Below are 25,953 nucleotides of genomic sequence, written 5' to 3' on the forward strand. Positions count from 1 at the left end.
TGTGTGTGTGCCTCAGCCACAGAGTCACGAGGGCAAGGAGTGAGTTGTTGTCAGCATCTTTGTGGTGTATTTCTTTCTTTTTGTGTGTCTGTGTGTGTGCCTCAGCCATAGAGTCACAAGGGCAAGGAGTGAGTTGCTGTCATTGTTGTAGTGTATTTCTTTCTTTTTGTGACATTGTGAGTGTGCCTCAGCCACAGAGCCATGAGGGCAAGGAGTGAGTTGTTATCGTCATCATCTTTGTGGTGTATTTCTTTCATGTGTGTTTGTGTGTGGTCGGGGGGAGGATGCGGGGGGAGGCGGTGGGGTGATGGGGGAGGGGGGGGGCGGGAGTGAGGGGGTTGCGGGGGTGGGGGTATGTGTGTGTGTGTTGTGTGTGTGTGTGTGTGTCATGAGGGCAAGGAGTGAATCTTTGTGGTCGTTGTGTTTGTGGTTTGTTTCTTCCATGCTTGTTTCTGTCTGCACTTGTGTGTGTGTGTGTGTGTGTAGAAATATTGTATTGTTTTATGTTGTATTAATTTTTGTCAAAATATATTTCACTTTTGGACATTCAGGTTGCTTTCCCTGGTGAAGTTGTATCATCACTGTGCTGTGACACCGATAGATATATACATATGTATTTTTCCTGTCTGCATGTGCTCCTATCAGAGTGGCTTTATTCTACAGAATTTTACCAAGAAATCCCATATGCTTCCGTTGGTTCTGTGATGTACGCCAAAGTGCATGCTTTACACTGGACCTGGGTTTATTGTCTGATCCAAAAGACTAGCACCAAAACCAGCACTCAAGGCCAAGCGTAGAGAAACAGTAAGCATCCCAGTTTTTTTGTTTATTGGACTCGAACCCATGGATGCTGGCTTCATAGTAGGACACATCACCACCTGATGGGTGAACTGGGTTTGAGCAGTTTTGAGTTTTGCTTCCATGTTTGAGGCACTGACGTGTTAATGTTGTTGACTCTGCCTGCAGCTGGTACCACGAAGGGATGAGCAGGGCGGTTGCTGAAGACATGATGAAGAGGATTCCCTATGATGGGGCCTTCCTGGTGCGACACAGCGGCACTGATCAGAGCATCTACGCCATTTCCTTCAGGTAAACCATAACTTGTGCATGAGGGAACTTAAAGAAAAAAAGAAGAAAAAGTATAGTTCATCCAAACACAGAGGATTTTTGGGGGCAGAAGCTTGTCAAACACAGTATTGTGTACACATTAAGATGTTTTATTTTTGATACATTAGCTCAAGAAATTCTTCAAACTGACTGATTAAAGATTAAAATATGCAAGTATCAATAGAAAATTATTTTAGTAGGTGATTGATCTTTTATTTTTTCATAGGTAGATAGACAAGCAGATAAACTTCAGGTATGTTGCTTATGTCAGATTTATTTTTCAACAGATTTTTGTTTATTCATTCCAAGGATGTTGGAGTGTTGTCTCACTTATCTCCCATTTTTCAATTTTTATACATTTAGTTTGTAATGTTTATTGTCTAGTATCATATTTCATGAACAGACATTTAGTGAAATTACCACACAGGTAAACAGGTTTCTTTTCACTCTGGCTGGTATGAATTCTTTAGATGTCTTTATTGTTTTGCTTTCACATCTTGTGGATAGATAATTGATATAAAATCAGAAATGTAAGTGAAATTTGGGATGGTGTCCCTGGGGAGAGTGCGCAGCCACTTTTTTGACTCACTTGTGTAAACAAAGTGAGTCTATGTTTTAACCCGGTGTTCGGTTGTCTGTGTGTGTCTGTGTGTCTGTGTGTCCGTGGTAAACTTTAACATTGACATTTTCTCTGCAAATACTTTGTCAGTTGACACCAAATTTGGCATGAAAATAGGAAAAAAAATTCAGTTCTTTCCAGTCATCTTGATTAAAACAATATTGCACCTCTTGGATGGGCACAAAAAAATAAAAAAAGAAGCCTAATTATATGCAAACTGCATTTACTGTTATATTTATATTTTTTGTATTCTCTAAACTTGGCACTTTGACCTCTTATTCTGACACAACAACAAGAGGAGTCATTATTATCATTTTTTGTTCAAACAGGAACTTCTTTTGCTAAGCATGGAATTTTTATTTATTTTGCAAACGTTTTTGGTGCAGATAGTAAAAAAAGGGAAACTACTCTGTAATTAATGCTAGGGGACTTAATTTATCACAAGTGAGTCTTGAAGGCCTTGCTTCTCTTGTTCTCTTTGCAAGTGTATTTGTTCAACTATCAAATTGGATTTTATTTTTTTTTTATTTTACAGAATTTTGTCATGGGCAAGGCTTTTTTTGCTTTTTTCTTTTTTTGCACAAAGTGCATACTGTTCACATGTCCTCGTTTTATTGTCTCATCCGAACAAATAGCGTCCAGACCACCACTCAGAAGTTTGATTTGGGGGATGGAGGGGTTGTGTGTGTAGGGGGTGGTGGTAACAGTATCGCTGTACATAGCGCCTAGGGCACCACTCAAAAGTTTGGTGTGGGAGATGGAAGGGTTGTGTGTGAAGGGGTGTGTGTTAAAAATACCACTCTATATATGGGATTCGAACTGGTTGACACTCTGTTCCTAGTCAAGGAGCATTTTCCCACTTGGCCACACAGCTCCAGCATTATTTTTTGTTGAGCAATCACATCTTATTGACAAGAAAAGAAAAAAAAGCAAACACACACACACACACACACACACACACGCACACATCAGAACTGGTGCTTTCATTTTCTTTACACCAAAAGTCCTGAACAGTTTGTTGCAGGGCCGAGGGTAAGATAAATGATTCTACTGTTTATTTGAAGCTAAAAAGCAAAACTTCAGCCATTTATTTATCTGCAAGGTTTATTTCATTTTCTTCACACCTAAAGCCCTGAACGGTCGGTTGCATGGCCGGAGGGTAATATAGATTATTCTACAGTTTATTTGAAGCTAAAAAGCAAAACTTAAGCTATTTATATATTTGTCTGCAAGGTTTATTTCATTTTCCTCATGCCCAAAGTCCTGAATGGTCGTCTGTGCAGGGCGGAAGGTAAGATCAAGCACTGCCGCATCAAGCTGGAGGGTCGGCTCTTCGTGATGGGCAACGTGCAGTTTGAGAGCCTGGTGGAGCTGGTGGCGCACTACGAGAAGAACCCGCTGTACAAGAAGATGAGGCTTCGCTACCCGGTCAACCAGCAGGTGGTGGAGAGCCTGGACATGGTCAGTGGGAGGCTGGAGGGATGGATGGGATGGATTTCCTTACCTTTCCGTTTGTCTTGATGATTGGTCTTGTTTGTTGTGGGTGTTTCAATTTTGTTGTTGTTTTATTTTGATTTAGTAGTAGTATCAGTCATAGCAGTTGCAGCAGTAGTAGTAGAAGTGGTGGTGTTATTATTTTTATTATTATAATTAGTAGTAGCACTTATAGTGTTGTTGTTGTTCTTTTTCTTCTTCTTCTTCTTCTTTTTCTTTTTCTTTTCTTCTTTTTTTTCTTCTTCTTCTTCTTTTTCTTCTTCTTCTTCTTCTTCTACTACTTCTACTTTTTCTTATTTTTTACTTTTAATTGTTATTTATCTGCAAAGTTTATTTCAGTTATAGAAAATGAATTACAAAACAAAACAAAACATTTCAATTTTTCTTGATCCACAGTTTATTTCAAGCTAAAAAACAGAAGCTGTTATTTTTCTGCAAAGGTTTATTTCATTTTTTCAAAACTTTCAGATTTTTTTACCTGTAAAGTTTGTTTTCGTTTTGTTATTTTCTGGTGAATCAGAGTTACTTTTTGGTTTGTGAATGATTTATCATTTCACACGTGTTTTGTTTCAGCTACTGACTTTATCTGCAGAGTTTATTTTGATAGTTTTTATCCTCCAGTGTTATTTATATTTAGAAATGTTTCGTCCACATTGGCCTTTATTGCACTTTTTTTGTCCTGTTCGTTTATTAGCAGAACATGTTTTAAGACACAATTGGTTTAGTGTTGACAGATTGAACCTTGTTGAAATGAGATCAGTTCTGGCGTAATTTTGAGTTTCATTTATAACTTTTTTGTGTGTGTACTTTTAAGTGTTGTTATTAATTTTGCTGATCAAAAGTAATGCAATACCAAGAAGAAAGGTTCAAATAAAGAACGGTGACTGACATCTTGACCTGGAAGCTGAGTCTTATCTCAGTGAGGTGAGAACCCATTGCTGTGATAATCCATTGCAGGACATGCATACTTGTCAGCAGAAGTTAGGGGTTTAACGATCATGGTAAACGCATTGACTTTGCTAGGAACAAACTTAGCTTCATTGACTTTGCTAGGAACAAAGTTTACTTTGCTTTATTGACTTTGCCAGGAGAGAAGTTTACTGTGCTTTCTGGTGTGAAGGTGTGGCAAAATGTGGCATGTATGTGGGTTTTTCACTGGACAGGATCCTGATGAGACTGGTATCTACGGTTCTGCTGATCTCTACATCAACCCCAACGAGTTCACCACCTCGCCCAAGGTGGGTGGGTGGAGACAGGGGTGGAGGAAGAGGAGAGGGGAGGTGGGAGGGGGTGGATGGAAGGTTTGAAGGCATTTAGAATATTGTTGCAAAATTTGTATATATTGTCAATATTATCTTTGGTAGATACTGTTAGATCTAGATCATTCAGAATATTTGCGAAAGTGACCCAATCTGCTTTTTTGTAGTTGTACTTTGGGATTGCATCCTGGACAGTATTTTCTAACTGAATGTTTTCGTTAATCGTGATGGATATTGGAACATGGTCACTTCCTAATGTATCGTCACAAGTTTTCCATGAGCATAAGTTGGATGAAGTCAGTGTTAAATCTATAGCTGTTGGTCGATGAGTGGATACGTCAGGAATTCTAGTACATGAGCCATCGTTAAGTAATCTTAGTGATGAATCCACTATATTTTCTACAAGCCTATTACTGGTCACGACAGTGCAATCGTTTTCCCAAAAAGGAGAGTGAGCATTAAAATCACCACCAGTTATCCACTTTTCACTTTGATCTTTGACGGTTTTCAACCAGTCAGTGTTATCATTGTCTGCTCCTTTTGGTAAGTAGACCGATACACAATTGACAATAACTGAATCAGAAAACTTGATAGTGGTGGCACATGACGAAATATTTTCTACATTTTTGGGAATGGGTGACTGTTCGATACAATATTGTAGTCCGATACGGATATAAATAGCAGTGTTGATCTTTATGTCAGGTCGTTCTTGATCAACGACTGGTGGGTAATAGAACTGCTTCAGTTTAGGGAGGTTATTCTTTTTGACATTTAAAGACTGAAGCAGAAGAACATGAAACTCGTTTGATGCAAGGTCTTGTCGTAAATAGTCAATGTTTGTGGACAATGATCTGCAGTTCCATTGCATTATCTTGATATCGTTCTTTAAAAACATTGTCAAAATGATATGAATAGATAATATTAATATGTGAGCTGCTAAATTAACTATAATAACTGGAAAATAAATAGAAAAAAACTGTAGTTTATCAATAAATACTTGATTACCACCAAGAGTGTCACAAGTGATTCTCTCACAAAGTGCGTCAGATGACGGATTCTGGAATACAGTCAGCACAGTTGATTGATTTGCTTTGTTATTGCGAAAGTAAACTACTGCAGGTTTAAGACTAAATTAACTTATCCGTTTGTTTAAGTTATGTTTATGAACATGTACTCTGTTGTGTGATTAAGATTAAGTTAGTTTTTGTATATGTTTTGTACATCACAGAACATGGTATCATAACTTGATTTGTAATTTATGCTACTGTTATTGACACTGTAAGTTCACTGTTAACATCATATTATGAACTGTTAACTGGGATTATTCTCTGCCGCTTATATCTTAGTAACACCCTCTCAACATGTCAAATATGTTCCACCAATCGTCTCTTGGTCCAGGAAAGCGTGGAGGTCCCTGTCGGTGGAACGGGGTTGCCCTGGGGGGTTGCTGCCTGGTCCTGGTTGTTCTCTTGGGTTTTGTCCAAAACAGTTGTCGCACGTGGCGCCCAAGGTTCACGGCCAGGGTACTGGAGCCTTTCCTCGTGGGGTGGATACTGTCCTGGAGGTTGATGGGGTGGAGATTGTCGTGGGAGACCAGCGACACACCTTTTAATTCAAACAGGTCGTTGGAAATGACAGCATTAAACAGCTGTCATTTGATTTCTAGTTCTGGGTGTTTAACTGGAGCTACTTTGGTGACGATGATGCGGGCTTGAGGGTGACTTTTGTGAACAGATGTTACGACTTCAACAAACTTCTTACTCACTGTCCGGGCGTCTTCCTTTTTCAGATTGTTGATACCGCAGTGCAGTACAATGCCGTCGAGGGGCCTGCTGGCTGCTTCGGTGGTGGCATCAAGTTGTTGTTGAAGACCTTCTGTGTTGTATGTCTTTTGGGGCACGGCAGCAAATCTGTAGGACTGACCTTGCCTCTTTTGTTGCACACCTTTGAGAACCGAGTCATAAAGAACGGCAACAAGTGGTAGGTCGTCTTCTTGGTATTTTGTTCCTTTTACGTCATTTGAATTTTCGGGATTTACGTCTTTTGCAGCACTGATGTCATTTGTTTTCCTTGGCCGTTTTTTTTGTTCTGTTGATCCATTTTGGTGGTTTTGCTGGTTTTGGGGGTGCGCGGCAGTTGTTGTGGGTCTCAGTGGGGCAGAGGGGACCTTTTTGGCAATTTCTGAGAAGGTGGGTGGGCATGGGACGTCTGTCTGCGTGGCTGAGTTCTGCAGACTCACTTGCCTCGTTGTCCTGGTCAGCTTTGTGCATGCATATGTGAGTGAATTTCATAGGGATTGGACACTGACACATTGACATTTCACAAGTCATAGAGTGTTTTGTTGCGATCTTTTTGTCAAGATGCAGTGTTTTTGAATGAAGACAACACTGAAGATTTAATTGATATAACTATGAATTTGAGAATCAAAGTTGATGGGGTTTTTTTTTTTTTAATCACAGACAACACTTAATTGAAAATGAGGTGACAATCACAAAGAGTTACCGATCAATTTTATTATGGAATTGAGACTGTTATATCATTCTTCTGTTTCATATTATAGTCACAATGACTCTGTTTTTTGTTCATGTTATCAGCTGCGGGTGAAGGCGCTTCATGACTACAATGCCAACCGTGATGATGAGCTGTCGTTCTGCAAGGGAGCCATCATCACCAATGTCAGTCGGCAGGATGGAGGATGGTAAGTTGGCAGGATGGAGCTGGCCTGTTTTGAATTGTCTGGTGTGAAAACACAACTCTTTTCTTGCTATTTTCTGTCCTCATGCACTCTATTTCCTTCCCATACAGTGGGCACCAAGCACATCACTTGAAACAGTACATACACAACAGTGCATCATGGCACACATCAACACATGTTGACATACAAGAAAAAAATATGTATTCACCAAGTCTGTGTTACAGATAATAAATATAAACTAGCACACAAAAAAGCACAGAACATGCCCTGCACACACACACACACACACACACACATGCACATACATGCATTCACATACTCACATATGCTAATTGAGGAGAGAGGAACCGGGAAAGTTGTGATGATGTAAGGCATGGGTGGGGTGGGGAAGATGATGGATTTTTGTCTTAAATCACAAATGTGGACAGATGTTAAGCAAAAGAATGAATGAACGAACACACACACACACACACACACACACAAGCACAAGCGCACAGAATGTGCAAACTGACATGCACACCCACCCACCCACCCACACTCACACACACAGTAAACACCCACCCACCCCCAGAACACACACACACACACGACATATGCAGACCTCAATACTGCCATGCTGTGCTTCTTTTCCCCACTGGCTGTATAGCCAACGAACCAGTTGTTTGATAGCATGGACACTAAGTGATTCTTCATCTTCTTTGTGGGCTGCAACTCCCACATTCACTTGTATGTACAAGAGTGGGCTTCTACGTATATGTCTATTTTTACCCTGCCATTTAGGCAGCCATGCTCAGGGGTGTGCATGCTGGGTATATTCTTGTTTCCATAACCCACCGAACACTGACATGGATTACAGGATCTTTAACGTGCGTATTTGATCTTCTGCCTGCGTATACACACGAAGGGGGTTCAGGCACAAGCAGGTCTGGACTTATGTTTTTACCTTGGAGATTGGAACAATTTCCACCCTTTACCCATCAGGCGTTGTTACTGAGGTTCGAACCCGGGACCTTCTGATTAAAAGTCCCAGTGCTATTGCACCGGTCACTGAGTGGTTGTGCTGTCAGGTGGCGGGGGGACTACGGGGCCAAGAAGCAGCACTGGTTCCCTGCCAACTATGTGGAGGAGATGGACGCCCACAGTGAGCCCAGCAGTGAGTCCATGCCCCTGGGATCCCTCCAGCAAGGCAGCATCGACGTCCAGGGATGCTCTGTCGGTAAGCTTGCTGTCTGCTGATGCTTGCGAAATGCGTTAGTGTTAGCTGTCACAGCAAAACCGAAACAGGTGAATTTTATTGATGCTGTAATATAAATATGAGCTGCCTGCTGCTTGCAAAACGTTTTAGTGTGGGCTGTCACGGTAAAACAAAAGCAGGCGGATTTTATTGATGCTATAATATAAGCTGCCTGTGGCTGCAAATGTGTTAGTGCAGGCTAAATCAAAACAGATGAATTTTATTGATGCCAACTCAAGTTGCTTTGGCTTTATTGCTTTCATATTCAGCCTACTTTATTTTACTCTTTTTTTTGTTTTTTTTGTTTACATATAACCTTTTAGTTAAACCTTTGCCACGTTTATGTGTGCATCAGATAGTGGGCTGTGAGACTGTGGTGTGAAGGTCCTTTGGATACACAAGCAATATACATCAATGAAATTAATAAAGATAAAAAAAAAAAAAAAAAAAGAAGAAAAAAGAAATGGTCCACATATAAAAAGTCTACTTATAGACATGAATGAGTGAACCTAGGAATTGTAAACAATGCAGAAGAAGAAATATGAAACTTGAATGATCAGTTGAAAACAACAACACAAAACAATACATATTTATGCCACTGTTTGTTTTTTTAAAAAGTTGGGTTTTTTGCACCTGGATCTGTCCATTATGTTTTTTGTGTGTATTTTTTTTCCCCAGAGCCATTAGCCCGCAGGTTTGACAAGTACGCTTTCCGCATCATGACCCGGCATCAAGCGCTGCCGTTTGAAGTGCTGGTGGAAACAGAGGAAGAGATGAAAGAATGGATGGACAAAATCTCTGAATCCTCAACTGTGGCAGTTCAGCGGGTACATATTTAACCTTTTTCTGCTCTTTTGCTTCAGGGATTTTAATCAGTGTGTATGTCTGCATTCTCGATGTTTGTAATCGGGTTAGTGTTTAGTTGCTTCCCCCTCCCCTCCCCCTTTTTTTTTTTGCGTGTGTTGACGACCATTCAGATGTTTGGCATTAACATAATTAACCTTCAGCATTGCATTCCTTGTATTGTGATGTTTTGTTTAAAAACCTTCAGGTCTTGTGTAACGTTGCCCTATTCCAATGGTTGTTTTACTTGACATCCTGTTTGTAGATAGAAGTTGACAAGTTTTATCTTACAGCTGTAGGTAACTGACAAGACTCTCAGTTGCCGTTATCTTCATATGTTGTAGAACAGCTCATTTTGTTTTCGTTGTGGTTGCATGCAGTGATTGTGATACTAGTATTGTGCTTATGTGGCATGGCTGTGGCTTCAGTACATTGTTATCTGTTGGCATTGACTGTGTCAGAAGTGGAGTATACGTGGCTATTGCTCTTGAGGTCTAACTAGCATGTTTAGTCTGTGCATAAAGCAGATACGGTGCAGCATCTATGGATCAGCCCACATGCTTTGATGCCTCATTGGAACTGAATCTGAAAGTGATATTGTTTGCTTTTTTTCTGAGAAGAGTGAGTGGATTACATCCCGTATAAAAAGAGGTGGTGTGTGTGAAGGTTCCAAATCTCTGAGTGGTTCTTGCCTTTGCGTCCTTCATTTTCATTTTGATTCCCTGTATTGGACATCGTGCCAGGTATGCCTGGAGAAAGAGTTCAGTTCATTTATTTATGAAAGGTAAACGTTTGTACATCATTTTTTTCCCTCTCTCTCCTTTAACTGTTGTGTAATTGGTGCATGCATTGTGACATTGGATGAGGAGGTAGGTGGTAGAATGGGTAAAATGCTTATCTGCCTATACAGTGTTCTTAAGGGCCTGGGTTCAATTCCCACTATTGCCCTTTCTCCCAGGTTTGACTGGAAAATTCAAACTGAGCGTCCAGTCATTTGGATGGGATGATAAACCGAGGTCCCGTGTGCAGCACGCACTTGGAGCACTGAAAAAGTACCCATGGCAATGAAAGTGTTGTCCTCTGGCAAAATTCTGTTGAAGAAGTCCACTCTGATAGGTACACAAACATATATGCATGCACTCAAGGTCTGACTAAGCGCGTTGGGTTATGCTGCTGGTCAGGCATCTGCCTAGCAGATGTGGTGTAACATTTATGGATTTGTCCGAACGCAGTGATGCCTCCTTCAGAAACTGAAATGAAACTGTTGTGAAGTCTTTGGTGGGTGAGTTGAATAACTTGACCTCAACAGCAAGAGATGATATGGTGTTCATCTGTACCAGTAACTCCTTCAGTAAACAATTCTCCACACATCTCAGTTGTAGTTTGTGTTCAGTGATTCATGTTTACTCGTTACTTCTTCAATTAGCAAGAATAAAGCAAGTTCTCATTCTCTTTTTTTTTTCTTTTTATTTAATGTTTGTAATTGGTGCACACATAGTGATTTTGGATGAAGTGTAATTTGTCAGATCTAAAAAGTGATGTGTCATCAGATCAGCAACAGGCACAGCTGCCTCAAGATGTGATTGGTTTCACTGATGTTCTTTCCTAGCACAGTGTATGTTCTCCAAGTGGGGCTTGGGTTGAAGCAAATGGTGCATGCTTAATCTGGTGATCGCCAAACCCCTTATTGCTTATTTCTGGGCTTGTGCATGTCAGTGTAGTATGCCCATTGTGACTAAACAGATATGATGGCAAAGCTAGCCGTGTTTTCTGGATGTAATAATTGCACCCATGTCTGTTTGGTTTTTTTTTTTTTTTTTCCTCCAGCTATCATTTCTAATGATTCAAAGCACTGTGGACTGACCGGCATGTATGCTTGTATGAGTTCTCATTGTTCTTGTTCAGAATGTCTTTGCACACTAACTGAACATCAGCATGTTTCAGTCTTTTGAAGCAGATTGTCAGCTCAGCTACAAAAGCTTCAGAATTTACATCACAGTGAAAAACCCCCCACAAAACACAGAAATGAAAATGATTTACGAATATTCCCTTGAATCAAACCAGGTTCCAAAGGGATTAGCCTATGGATTATGCACATAAGCATTAATGCAGTGCATTTTTTTCTTTTTTGTAGACGTTATAAAGCCTGCATCTTGCATCCAGTCTGTATCAAACTCGGTGCCTTGACCGCCCATGATGATGGCTTGAACCCTGTTGGAATTCAGAAGTTGAGTCAGTGTCACAGCTCACTACAATAGTGTCACAACTTACCACAATGGAAAAAGCTTGTCAGTACAGTAGAGTTTGTGACATATTATCTTCATCAAAGTTGATACCTTGATAAGTCTTGGTGAGAGCTGTCAGTATATATTGAAACTCAGTTTAAGAGGACAGGGTCACAGCATCGCATAAAAGGAAAAGCTTGGAGGCTTGGTAGAGCTCGCCTGCTGTGTCTGTTCTGTATGAAATGTGGTACATGTATGATAGATGATGGTGAGAGCATGAACACTATCGAAACATCTTTTCCTGTTAAAAGAAATATTGTTGCATCAAAATACAAGTCATTTATTGGTGAGAACTTATTTTCATCCAAGGCTGTTAAGAATTAATCAAAATCAGTTCATTCACTTGCTCATGATAATAACATTCTTTTTTAACTTTGAGACTGTACACATAGACATTTTTAAAATCTAAAACTTGATTCTTGTGCAGAAGGTTCAGGTCACACTGGATACTATGTTTGTCATTTGTGAAGAGATGTTTCAGGAGAAAAGATTTGAGATGAATGCACATGTTCTCTTTCCCCCTCTGCCTTCATCTGTCACTGTCACAAAAGACATGCATAGTGTTTGTATCCTGGGCTGGCTTGCATAAGCAATCTTTGCAGCACTAAGTTTGCTCAGCGTGAAGAATTTTCCTAAGCCTGTGCTAATTCCATAGACTTGGTAACATTCTCAGTGCAAAGCGAACTTGGTGCTGCTTGTGCCACTCAGCCTTGTAGTCTTGCTCTGAATGCCTGCTATGTAGGGGATTCCCCCCCACCATCACATAGTCGCCATGTTGGTAACATGTTGCCTTGTTTGTGTCTGTCATGCTGGTTTTGCATGTGCCAGGCTATGCGACAATCTCGACTGTCTCTGGCTATGGTAGGTAGCTTCCTCATTTGGTTTGGTGCTTGAATGCTTGTGTCACTGATTTCTGTAGCATCCATTTTTTTTCTTTTATTTTCCTTTTTTTCTTTTGTGTGTGTGTAACATCAGTTATTTGTGTCCCAGCAGCATACTCACATATGTATGTCTTTTTGTGTGGAATGTCAAACACACCTGATTTCTTTTTTCCCTTCTCATTTTAATACGATTAAATGTTAAAATTCTGTGTGTGTTGATTTCCTTTTGTAACCCTACAGGTTTCTTTAAGAGAAAAAAGAAAGCTTGCTTGCTTTAGTAAGCTCAGTTTTTTGACAATCAACATTGTTTGTTGTGGAGTTGAGGGAAGACGGGAACTGAAATATCTGATTGGTTCGTGGAGTTTGTTCAGTTTACTGCTGGAGGGAGTGTGTGATTGTATGCATGCTCAGTTAAGTGCAGGCTCAGGTTGAATCATGTTTGTGTGTGTGGTGTATTTTGTGTATCAGAACTAACATAAATGCTTGTGGGGTTTTTTGTGCAAAAAAATTTTTTTTACTCTTTTGTGTCAGATGTTGTTAATCTGTCCTACTTGTATTTATATCCTTCAAGACTCCACTTCTTTTGAATATGCATACACAAAATGTTCCATATAAACAGATAGACATTTAGATACATGGGCACAAGCAATAGACAGACACATGCCCTGGTGTATTTATACTGTGCTTCATGCATGCATACATTGGACACATGCACCAAAGAACAATGCAATTTACATATGGATATGATTATGTGTGTATGCACACACACACTGAGTACTGACACATCATCTTTTACATTCACACACAGACAGAGAAAGACACACACACGGTCACACACGCACACACCTATTAACAATGTCAAGTTACCGTAAAAAAAACTATTTGTCTTAATCTGAAATATTTTGAAAATATTTTTCAAGATTTCCATTTCCCACCCAGAACCTTTTAATCATGCTGTACGTAATGGCGAAGGAAGGTCTTGTGACATAATTCACAATATAGGAGGAAGGAGACGCCTTACAATAAAGAAATAGCTTACTGTACCCCCACCATCACATAATGATACCCCCCTCTTCCCTGCCAGTCACAAGAGATGGATTTATTATATGCATTCCTTTCCCTCTCCCCCGCTGTCTCTCGGTCACATGGATAGGCAGTACTTCTGTATTGTACAGGTTTCTGTCTTGGGATTCTGGTGTGTTTTTTGAAAATTTAATTTATTTTAATTTAATTTAATTTTATTTTATAGTTTGCACCCCACTAGTTGGCCCGAGAACCCAGGCTTCAAACTTTTCAGTGTGACAAAAATGAGTTATTTCCACCCATGGTATCAGTGTGCTGTTTTTCTCCCTTTCTTTGTTGCTTTTATATCATCATCTCAAAGTGTTTTATTAACCTTTGTTGTTGCAAGGATGTGACTTGTAAGTCATCTTCTCATTAGTGTCTGTCTTGTATCACCTTTTCTTTTGGTTTGTTTCTTGTTTCTGTTGTTCAGTGTGCGGTTTGAAATTTTTTAAACTCCTAAAACATTTCTTTCTTTTTTTTCCCCCTTTTTATAGGTGTGTCATTTGAAGTGTTTAAACCTTTTTTATTTTCTATTTCTGTTTTTTAGCCTGTCATTTGAAATGTTCAACCTTCTGTTTTAGTTTCTTACTGCTGTCTTTTTGGATGTAAACCTGTTAATCTCCTCTTGACGTGTTCCCCATTTGCTAAATGGCACTAGTGGGAAGAGGAGATGGATGAACTGGATTGCTGGACAGTCATTGTCACGCTTCTGTTCAGCATCAGCACCCAGTTAGCCAGATTTGGTAAAGACATGGATGAAATTGCCCTCCTCTGACTGTGGTAGACTAGGATTTTGCATTGAGTATCAACTTCAGTATTTCTTGTTTATTATGCTGGGATTGTTATGCTCTGACAATACTTTTCTGTGCAGAGTATGATTGGAATTTTTCTTCTTTAAAAAATTTTTTTGGATGATCACTTTTCCGTTGATAATGTGATTTTTTTTTTTTACATTTCATTTTGGATGGTTACTGTTTGAAAATGCTTTTCAGTTGAGATGATGATTCTGAAAATATGTTTCCTTCTTTTGGATAGTTACTGTTTCATGAATTATTTCAGTTTTGACTTTTGAGGATGAATTTTTGACTCACTTGTGTAAACAAAGTGAGTCTATGTTTTGACCCAGTGTTCGGTTGTCTCTGTGTGTGTATGTGTCTGTGTGTGTGACTGTGTTTGTGTCTGTCTGTGTGTCCGTGGTAAACTTTACCATTGCCATTTTCTCTGGAAATACTTTGTCTGCCAATACCAAATTTGGCTTAAAGATAGTATGAAAAAAATCTTCACAGTCATACCAATAACAGGTTGTAAGTCTCCTGAATTAAGCCATATTTCCGAATCATTAACGGTTTATATCATTGAGATTCGTTCCGAAATCGGAAAATTCTAAAAACTACTTCTCACTGAGTTAGGCCAACTAAAAGGTAGGTTTTGTTCGAAGACAACATGACCTTGTTTTTCTTGTTCACAATTAAAAGGAAAGAAGTACAAATTCTGGACAGAACACATACAGTCATACTAACTACACCATCAACGAGTTTACTGCATATAAATATTCTAAAGTGGACACTGAATTAACTGGAATGAACATAAAAGAAAAATTGAATCGATCGGTTCTTTCAGCCCATTGTAGACTGGATCGTGCAGATCCAGAGCTCTACCATGTGTTGCAGTGTGCTTGAAGCAATGGCAACGTGTCCTTTACTGCCGAAATAAAAGAATAATCGAGTTATAATGAAACACACAAAAAATACGATTTACACGGTGTTATTACGTCTGCTACAATCACATCCATTCCTTGCACGAAGAAGAAAATGTCAGCATTGCTTTAAGTATTAAATTTAGTCAAATGACGTCAGATGCACCACAGCACTGGGGAATAGTCTGCTTGCTTCGGAACTAAACATGCACGGTTCGATCATGCTCACGTGCTTTTTTTTTGCTTTTTCTTTTTGAATTTTTTCTCACAAGCTTATTTTATATATAATGTTTGATACAGAACACTTTTCAACGATTTTTAAAATCTCTTTTTTTTATCTTCTCCTCATGATTCCTTTACTGGATAAAGCGCAAAGCACAAGTGAGTCTTGAAGGCCTTGCCTCTTGTTATTCATTTATTTGGTTTGGGTGGTATCTTCTTGATAATTCTTTTCAGTTCAGAGTCTGATTATTTTCTTTTCTATACTTTTTATCCTGTTATGAACTGGTTTTATTGTATGGTACTTTAAAAACTTACTTTGCATTTTATTTGCCCTATTTTTACCTCTTAGCTTCCTTTTGCGCTATTTCTCTGTACTAGTTCTCTTTTTTTTTTCATTATATATATTTATTTTGCATTCTTGTCATTTCCATGGCTGTTTTGAAAGCCTGTCTCTTTTGGGTTATTTGATCCTGATATTTTATCCAATTCAAACTATACCTTAAATTTGAATTATTATTATTATTCTTATTATTATGAGCATTTATGCCTAATTTTAAAAATAAGCCATAGGCGTATACAAATAGAACGCATATGTAAATATCAAAAAGGAAAATTGAACACAAGATACCAAACATTATTAGAAATTATTCATTCCCCCCTCCCCCCTCCCCCACCTACTTGCTTCCTTCCTCTGGATCACCCACCTACATGCTGTGTAATGTTCCTCCTTCCTATGGATCACCTACCTACATGCTGTGTAATGTTCCTCCTTCCTATGGATCACCCACCTACATGCTGTGTAATGTTCCTTCTTCCTTCCTTCCTATGGATCACCCACCTACATGCTGTGTAATGTTCCTCCTTCCTTCCTTCCTGTGGATCACCCACCTACATGCTGTGTAATGTTCCTCCTTCCTATGGATCACAACCTTATGGATCACCCACCTACATGCTGTGTAATGTTCCTCCTTCCTATGGATCACAACCCTATGGATCACCCACCTACATGCTGTGTAATGTTCTTTCTTCCTATGGATCACCCACCTACATGCTGTGTAATGTTCCTCCTTCCTTCCTATGGATTACCCACCTACATGCTGTGTAATGTTCCTCCTTCCTATGGATCACAGCCTTATGGATCACCCACCTACATGCTGTGTAATGTTCCTCCTTCATTCCTATGGATCACCCACCTACATGCTGTGTAATGTTCCTCCTTCCTATGGATCACAGCCTTATGGATCACCCACCTACATGCTGTGTAATGTTCCTTCTTCCTTCATTCCTATGGATCACCCACCTACATGCTGTGTAATGTTCCTCCTTCCTATGGATCACAGCCTTATGGATCACCCACCTACATGCAGTGTAATGTTCCTCCTTCTTCCCTCCATGGATCACCCACCTACATTCCATGTAAAACTCCAGCTAATTCAAGGCAGTGGATTCAAGTTATGCTAGTGATGTCCAGTACTGATTCATGTATAGGAAAGGATGCAGCGTCAGTGGGTTTAATCAATTGTTTTGTGAAATTTACTCAGTCAGTGGTAAAACAGGATTGCTAAGACCAGGTTTTAAGAAGAAGAAGAAAAGCAATAGCAATGGTCACTACTGTCTGGGATGTGCAAGCTGAAAAAGTTGTTAAAAAAAGTGTTTGCAAGTTTGGTGGGTTTTTTGGTTTTTTGTTTTTGTTTTTTTGTTCAGATGGCTCAGTATTCTACTCAGCTATCTTTCTGTCTCTTGGTATTATTAATATTGTAGTTATTGGTGATTTCTTTTTCTGTCTTAATCATTTCATGGCTCTTTGGGCTTTGGATGGGCATTATTTTGTAATTAGAGATGACAAGGAAATTGCCATCTGTCTTGCTGACCACCTTACATATTTGCTGTCCTCTCCTCATGAGAGTAAAAGATTCAAACTATATACACATTTGATACCTTGGATTGTTCTCCCAAATATTTATCTGTAGAAATGAGTATGCATTTTGAATATATAGTTAACATGAATTAGATTTCAAATTTCTGATATTCTTGCTGATTGATATTGTTTATGAACAACACTGAGAAGGGGACATGTTATATGTTTTGTGTAAAAACATACCAGACAAGAGAGGCAAGGCCTTCAAGACTCACTTGTGATACACTTTAAAAAAATCTAATCGTTAAAATGTGTTCTGTATTTGTTATTATAAAGCTTCGGGTTAAAAGAAAAAGAAAAAAGAAAAAAAAAGTCCTAACGGCAGATTCGAACCACGCATGTTCGGGTGAGAAGAAACTGTCTTACCCATTACACTATCGGGGCTCCTTAGCTGACTTGCAAAAATATAATATTTAAACATGCTTTTTTAAAGGGCGATAAATTGATTGCAGCATTCGCAGTGAGAACGCTCAGTGTCTAAATCATATTATTCTGGTGTATCTTGGGCATTCAAAAAATCTTTAAGGGCGATTAAAAATTCTTTTTAAGTCCACGGTAAAGGAGCCGGTAAAGGAGCCGTAGCTATCCCCGCAATCACACTGCAACATTTAGCCGTTTTCTCTGGATCTATATTGATGTACAAGTTTAGTTACATTTGGTTGACACGGTCGATTTAATTTTTCTTTTATGTTCATTCTAGTTTCATAGTTTTAAAGTTGATATGAAAATTGAGTATTTTGTTAAACTAATAACATGTAGAGCCAAGTACAAGTACTTCTAAAACTCGTATGAAGTGAAAAGGACTTCATTTTGAGAAAAATCAAGACTGGAAATGTTTACGTTTCATCAGTTCAAGGGTATTAACTCGCATGGTTTATTATTTTTAACTGTGAATTCCGACTGATTCTGTGGATATTTTTATGGCAGTTTGGGGCATAATCCAGTAAGTGATGAGGTGTTCACAAATCTTTCTCTGAATAAATATTTAATGGTCTCCTTCTCCAACTTTCCATCACATGTTATCGTGTATTGTCGATTGAATATAGGATTGATCGGGCAGGTCAACAACTTGAAACAAAATGGCGTCGTTCGCGAAGAATATGAGCACGTTTTTTGATTATGTATAAATATGTGTATGCAATTGATTTTTGCCCATGACCTTCAGGGCTCAGCCAATAGATCTGTAAAGTCCACTCGTCGTATTGATTTTAGTATTTTCCGAAAAAGACCACTTGGGCGAATGAACACAGTGAAAGCCCTGTACACTGAGAGTAAAACACACAAGCTTTTTATGTATTGAGTATAATTTCAAAATGTAATGTTTAAGATGAGAAAGATCAGTTTAATGCAAATTAAGTCCCATAGCATAAATTACAGATTAATTTCCCTTTTTTACTATCTGCACCAAAGACATGCAAAATAAATATAACTTCCATGCTTAGCAAAAGAAGTTCCTGTTTGAACAAAAAATGATAAAATGACTGCTCTTGTTGTTGTGTCAGAATATCAGATCAAAGTGCCAAGTTCAGAGATAAAAAAAAAAAAAAAAATATAACAGTAAATCCAGTTTTCATATAATTTGGCTTTTTTTTGTGTGTGTGTGTGCCCATCCCAGAGGTGCAATATTGTTTTAAACAAGATGACTGGAAAGAACTGAATTTTTCCCATTTTTATGCCAAATTTGGTGTCAACTGACAAAATATTTGCAGAGAAAATGGCAATGTTAAAGTTTACCATGGACACACACACACAGACACACACACACACACACACACACACACACAGAGACAACTGAACACCGGGTTAAAACATAGACACACTTTGTTTACACAAGTGAGTCAAAAATGTGTTATTTTGTGTTTCAGTGTCCTGCTTTGAGTTAAATCAGAAACAAATTCATTCCCTTAAAAATAAAAAAAAATAAAAAGTAAAGAAAGATGTGAGCAGACAACTTCATTCAGACTGATTTTACTTGGCATCAGCTTGAGAGCATGTTGTATAGCAATTTGCCTTGTCCTTATATAAAACCTTCAAAATTGGCTCGTTAACCTGCTCTCAGATCTTAAAGTTTTGTGTTCACCATACCCCATCAAAAGGGGCTGTGGCTTTTCTTGAATGAGTTATCCATATCCATACCTCCTCCCCTCTCTGCTATATCAGTACATGTTTTCAAACTGGGTGTGTGCGATTTCTGTACATGATTTGTACACTTTTTACTTTGTGTGCACACATATACATATGCTTTGTGTTGATATGAAAAGCATTTTATGGCTTGTATGTTAAATACTGAACGACTCTGATTCTTAAGTATTGTCTATGTCTTTTACCCAGCAAATTGATTTCCCTAACTGGAGATAAAGTATTCTGTATTCTGTAAACTTGATTTGTATTGATCCTTTTTGAAAAAAGTGAATAGTCTTGTCACATAGCACACACATGCATGGACACACACGCACGCACACATGCACGCATGCACATTCACACACTCACACACACATACACAAAGATAGATCCTGGTCTTTCTGGCACCAAAATGCAAAATAAACCCCAAAGAAAATAATTGTCCTCCTCTTTTCTACTCTCAAATTTTCGCCCATAGGGCTTCAACATCTTTTCTGTGATTAATGCATGTGTTAATTTGAGATGGAGCTGATGTGTGTGTTGCTGTGCAGACGTCTGAGCAGAAGATGTTGGAGAGAACGATGCGCATCGCCCGGGAGTTTTCTGACCTTATCGTGTACTGCCAGGCTGTGCCCTTCAGTTCTGACAGTATGTTGTGTGCTGGTCACTCTGTGTGTGTGTGTGTTTGTGTGTGTGTGTGTGCTTGTGTGTGTGTGTGTGTGTGTGCTTGTGTGTGTGTGTGTGTGTGTGCTTGTGTGTGTGTGTGCTTGTGTGTGTGTTTGTGTGTGTGTTTGTATGTCTGTGTGAGTGTGTGTGTGTGTGCTTGTGTGTGTGTGTGTGTGTGTGTGTGTGTGTGCTTGTGTGTGTGTGTGTGTGTTTGTGTGTGTGTTTGTATGTCTGAGTGAGTGTGTGCTTGTGTGTGTGTGTGTGTGTGTGTGTGCACGCGTGTGTGTATGTGTGTGTTTGTGTATGTGTGTGTTTGTGTATGTGTGTGTGAGTGTGTGTATTTGTGTTTAGTGTGTGTGTGAAAGTATGTGTGTGTGTGTGTGTGTTTAGTGAGTGAGTATGTATATATTCATGTATGAGGGTGTATGTGTGTGTGTGTGTTTGACTTGACTAGATTTCATTTATTGTCATGAAATCCTGAAGGATTAATACACAACAACAAAGAACAAAAGGAACAAAGAAATAAATGGTCATCTGATACGCATGCAATGAAATACATAGTTGGCAAGTGTTTATTGACAGTCATCGCAGTTGAATAAATCACTTGGTTTTACTTTTAGGACATTCTTTTGTATTTTTCTAGTGATCACATTTGATTGATGATCATACTGCTGTACAGTTGTAATTTGATGGTTTTGCAAATTATGAAATAAGATACACGTATCTAAGAAATGCAGTGCAAATGTGTGTGTGTGTGTGTCACTGTGTGTGTGTGAGAGAGAGAGAGAGAGAGAGAGAGTTCGTGTGTGTATGTGTTGTTCGAGTGATAGAAAGAGAAACCAGTTCATTTTTTTCCTTTCATCTTTTCAGAGATACCAGGCCCTTTCTATGAGATGTCCTCCTTCCCAGAAACCAAGGCTGAGAAATATGTCAACAAAAACAAAGCCAAAATGTTCTTGAAATATCCTTTGTCTCTGGTCCTGTGTCTGAGCTGGCTGGGAAAGAGAGAGAGGAAGAGAGAGAGGGAATGCAGTGTATGTGTGTGTGTGTGTTTGTGTGTGAATGTGTCTGTGTGCCTGATGCTGTGTATTGTGTGTGTGTCTGAGTATGTGTGTGTGTTTGTGTGTATTGCATGTGTGTGTGACTGCATGTGTGTGCGTGTGTGAGAGAGAAAGGGTGGGGAAAGAGAGTCTGTTAGACAGATGGAGAGAAAATGAATTTTTCTCTAAAATCAAAATAATTTTTAGTCTCTAATTGTTGTTTCCCTCAGATTTACTGTGACTTTTGATTTTTTGTTTTTTTATTTTTTTTTTTTTTTTTGGTTCCTTTAATCTTGATTGTCTCAGTCCCTCTGTCTGTCCGTCTCAGTCTTTCTGTCAGCCTGCTCTTTTGCTTGTCTCTCATCTTTGTCGTACTCTTTCCTCTCTCCTTACGTCTTTTACATTCAGATTAAGATGTTACGAAGAGTTGCCCTGGCAGAATCAAGTACTGGACTCCTAATCCAGTGTTCACCAGTTCAAGGCTCTGTTTCAGCATGGTGTTGTGTTCTTGGGAAGGGCTCTTTCTTTTGTCCAGTTTTCTTCACTCCACCCAGGTATGAATGGGTACCTGATTTCAGTCGAAGAAGGTTAGAAACGGTGGAAGGAGAGCATTTGGCCAGCCATCCTATGCCTGGCCCTGATCACAGTGAATATGAAATCACTTCCCCTATCGCCATAAAATGCTATCGGACCTTTAACCCTCAACTGAAAAAAACAACAACCCAAAAACAGAAAGAAAGTATTTTGTGTTTCAACAGAGACAATGTTACATTGATGAGCATTCATATGCGTAAGTTATACCATCTCTCTCAAACACACATGTGTAGTTGTATAGATATTTCTAATTCCAGCTTATTCAAAGCATGAATTAACAGTTTTGAAGGATGTAAGACTTCTCTTTTTATCCCACAAAGTACTTTATACAGGGAGTAGTTTTGCATTATACAGATTTATATATTGGCATTACAGTGATTAAAGAAAAAAATTTTTTTTACCCATGCTGGGCTTGGGCCCTGGTTGTAAAACTTTCAGTATTACAAAAAGTCCTTCAGTCACTCATACCCGTGCAATAAAACAACGACAAACATATTTCTCTGTGTGAAATCTGTATTTGCATTTCTCTTTTTATCACAACAGATTTCTCTGTGTGAAATTCAGGCTGCTCTCCCCAGGGAGAGCGTGTCGCTATACTACAGTGCCACCCATTTTTTGGGTATTTTTTCCTCCGTGCAGATTTATTTGTTTTTCCTATTGAAGTGGATTTTTCTACAGAATTTTGCCAGGAACAACCCTTTTGTTGCCGTGGGTTCTTTTACGCGCGCTAAGTGCATGCTGCACACGGGACCTCGGTTTATTGTCTCATCCGAATGACTAGCATCCAGACCACCACTCAATGTCTAGTGGAGGGGGAGAAAATATCGGCGGCTGAGCTGTGATTCGAACCAGCGCGCTCAGATTCTCTCGCTTCCTTGGCAGACGCGTTACCTCTAGGCCATCACTCCACTTTGGGCTGCTGTCCTCAGGGAGAGCATGTTGCTACACTGAGAGTGCCACCCATTTTCTCCCAGGGAGAATGCATCACTACAGTGCAGCCACACCCTTTTTTTTTCTTCTTTTTTCTTCTGCCTCAAGTGCATGTCTTTTCCTTAACCTGGCTGAACGTACCATCGCAATCAGCTGAGCAGAGTGTACCCGAGGGGCCAGAGGGTGGACTCGTCCAACTACAACCCTGTCCCCATGTGGAACTGCGGCTCACAGCTGCTGGCCCTGAACTACCAGACCCCGGATCGGCCCATGCAGCTCAACCAGGGCCGCTTCATGGACAATGGCAGGTACAGAAATTATTGTTTAACCAGTTGAGTGCCTTTCAGACGTCAGCTGACGTTCTACAAAAAATTGTTACCCTAGTGCCTATAATGTTTCCACTGATGTCCTGCATCTGTTCCGATTTTTCCATCATCAGAGTTTCAGTCAGTGAACACAAACAGAATTTGAACGGTGAGTTTAATGTGTCTGGATTATAAACACAGACACACACACACACACACACACACACACACACACACACACACACACACAGCTCAGCTGTTTGTTGGTTGCCTGTGTTGGTATACAGGTGTGGCTACGTCCTACAGCCGGAGCTGCTGTCCCACGAAGCCTTCAACCCCTTCGACAAGAAGTGCCTGGCGCTGCTGGGGGTGGAGCCCGTCACGCTCACAATCACCGTGAGTCAGGCTTGAAGAAGCTCAACTATTCCATATTTTGCCCTTCAGTGTCTGGAAAATTGATAGAATTTTGATTAAAAAAAACCACGTTGACCTAAGTACCATTCTTTAAAGAGCTTAATGCTTTTGATAAAAGAAATTTAATCTGAAAAAACAAGAAGTGAGGTGGACACGTTTTGGGGCTGTTTTCTTTTCAAACACACACACACACACACACATTCTCTCTCTCTCTCTCTCTCTCTCTCTCTCTCTCTCTCTCTCTCTCTCTCTCTCTCTCTCTCTCTCTCTCTCTCTCTCTCTCACACACACACACACACACACACACAACACCTGAGCACATAGGACTGGAAATTGGCAAATGGGGATCAATGTAGTGATAGGCGAATCAGGAATTGGCTAAACAGGAGTACCGGAAGGTGAATCAGGAATAGGTGAATTGTGAACTCTGTGTGTTGGTAGATCCTGGGTGCACGCCATCTGGTGAAGTCAGGACGTGGCATTTCCAGCCCCTTTGTGCGCATTGAGATCGCTGGCATGGAGTGTGACAACCAGAAGTTCAACACAGGCACTCGAGGTATTGTTGTTGGTGTGGGTGGGTATGTGTGTGGGGCTCTGTGTATGTGCGTGAGGCTGTGTGCGTGTGAGGGTGGGTAAGTGTTTGGGTGTGGGTAGGTGTGGATTGTTGTGTGTGTGGCTCTGTATGGGATGGGTAAGTCGATTAAATGAAAACAAAAAAAGTTTGTGTGTTCGTGGGCAGTACTTCCATGGTTACTCATTTGTATGTGTGGGCTTTTACATGCATGACAATTTTTACCCAGTCATGTAGACAGTAAGTTCATCTTCTGTGATCATGTCAGCAATTCTATACTGAAAACACTGGTGGTGGAGTGTGAAGGGATACTTGGGGTTTGGGGGTGTGGATTTGTTAACATTTACCACAAAGTGACAGACAGACACACACATACGTACAAACACACAGGCACTCAAGCCATACAGATAAAACTGAAACACTCAAGGACTGATGAAGTCTTCTTCTCCGCCCTTAACTCTGTGAAGAGTCACTAGGGCGTCACACAGAAGAAATGTTCACCAGGTTCCTCCAGGACTATCTTTCTGTTGTGTGTCAAAGCCTGGGTCTCTGCAAATGGTTTTCCTGTCCATTCTTTCAGTCCATCATTTTTGTTTTTATGTTGTTTTTTCTTCTCCTCAGTCTCCCTAACTCAACAGTTCCTTTGAGGATTGTTTTAGCAAGGCCATTGGATGATAGTCGTGTCCTACTATAACCATCAGAACTGCAGAGAAGGCAGTTGCTGTCCTGACTGTCTGAGGTAGAATTTGATTATAGTGGAAAGTGTCTTGCCCATGTTACATCACCACTCTTTTGGCCAAGATGGCTTTATGAAAGTTGGTGTTGGGGATAGTCCCCCGAAGGTCAACTAGCCCCCAAGGCTGTTGCACTAAGAGTCAGTGTAATCTTACCTCCTAGTTTGAGAGTGATAGTCACAAAAGACTCATTCAGATGAGGAGATAAACCGAGGTCCCGTGTGCAGCAGCATAAACTTAGCGCACATGAAAGAACCTGCGGCAACAAACGGGTTGTCCCTGGCAAAATTCTGTGGAGATATCCACTTTGATAGGAAAAACAAATAAAACTGCATGCAGGAAAAAATATAAAATGGGTGGTGCTGTCAGTGAAGCGACATGGTCTCCCTGGGGAGAACAGCCCAAATTTCACACAGAGAAATCTGTTGTGACATAAAAGAGAAATATATGAATACAAGACCATAAAAGACTAAGCAGCATTTGAATTCCCACTGCAGTGGAGAACCTATTGATCATACAGCTCTCACTTTGCTGTTAATGCATTTGTAAGTTTGCGTCGATCTTGTTAAGCGTAAATTAACACACACTGTAAGCCCAAACCCCTGTGTGTGTGTGTGTGTGTGTGTGTGTGCGTGTGTATGTGTATGTGTGTGTGTGTGTATTGACAGCGGACAACGGTCTGAACCCGGTGTGGAACGAGAGCTGTGTGTTTGACGTGCTGTGTCCTGAGTTGGCCATCCTGCGCTTTGCCGTCATGGACGAGGACACCTTTGGTGACCCCAACTTCCTGGGCCAGGCCTGCTTCCCTGCGCACTGCATCAGATCAGGTGAGGGGCGTTTGTATGTGTGTGTGTGTGTGTGTGCGTAGGTGCGTGTGTGTGTGTGTGTGTGTGTGTGTGTGATATGATTGAATCTTTTTCATTATTTCATTTTTTTTTTTTTTCAAAATTGAATTCCATGTTTGATTGTATTGTATTACTCTTTTCATCACAATAGATTTCTCTGTGATTTGCTTAGCTGCTTTTCCAGTGGTGAGCTAGCTGGTCACCACAGTGCGTCCTTCTTTTGTCAAACTCCACCCCTCCCCTTTTTGTTGTTGTCCCCTCCCCTTTTTTGTTGTTGTTGTTTGTTGTTATGTCTGTATACAAGGCTCCTGAAGGTGTCTGCTGGAGTTTCTTTTTGTCAGAAATGGTGCACACTTTTAGCAATGCTTCCCCTGCCCCCTGTGGCAATGTTAGAGGCACTTTCAGTATTAACAGT

The 25,953-nt window shown here is 40.0% G+C and overlaps 1 protein-coding gene across 1 annotated transcript in view; it reads left to right on the forward strand.

The window, feature by feature from the left end:
- The window catches only part of LOC143286151 (1-phosphatidylinositol 4,5-bisphosphate phosphodiesterase gamma-1-like), a 66,377-nt gene that overhangs the window by 27,572 nt on the left and 12,852 nt on the right, over positions 1 to 25,953 (forward strand). Inside the window, exons 18-29 of the mRNA XM_076593755.1 lie at positions 967 to 1,089; positions 3,010 to 3,187; positions 4,384 to 4,458; positions 7,074 to 7,177; positions 8,242 to 8,390; positions 9,087 to 9,235; positions 19,991 to 20,087; positions 20,976 to 21,066; positions 22,807 to 22,977; positions 23,262 to 23,370; positions 23,830 to 23,944; positions 25,362 to 25,520. Coding sequence (XP_076449870.1) covers positions 967 to 1,089; positions 3,010 to 3,187; positions 4,384 to 4,458; positions 7,074 to 7,177; positions 8,242 to 8,390; positions 9,087 to 9,235; positions 19,991 to 20,087; positions 20,976 to 21,066; positions 22,807 to 22,977; positions 23,262 to 23,370; positions 23,830 to 23,944; positions 25,362 to 25,520 — 1,520 coding nt within the window. The remainder of the gene's footprint in view (positions 1 to 966; positions 1,090 to 3,009; positions 3,188 to 4,383; positions 4,459 to 7,073; positions 7,178 to 8,241; positions 8,391 to 9,086; positions 9,236 to 19,990; positions 20,088 to 20,975; positions 21,067 to 22,806; positions 22,978 to 23,261; positions 23,371 to 23,829; positions 23,945 to 25,361; positions 25,521 to 25,953) is intronic.

The sequence above is a fragment of the Babylonia areolata genome, chromosome 9, assembly GCF_041734735.1.
Source record: "Babylonia areolata isolate BAREFJ2019XMU chromosome 9, ASM4173473v1, whole genome shotgun sequence".
Lineage (NCBI taxonomy): Eukaryota > Metazoa > Mollusca > Gastropoda > Neogastropoda > Buccinidae > Babylonia > Babylonia areolata.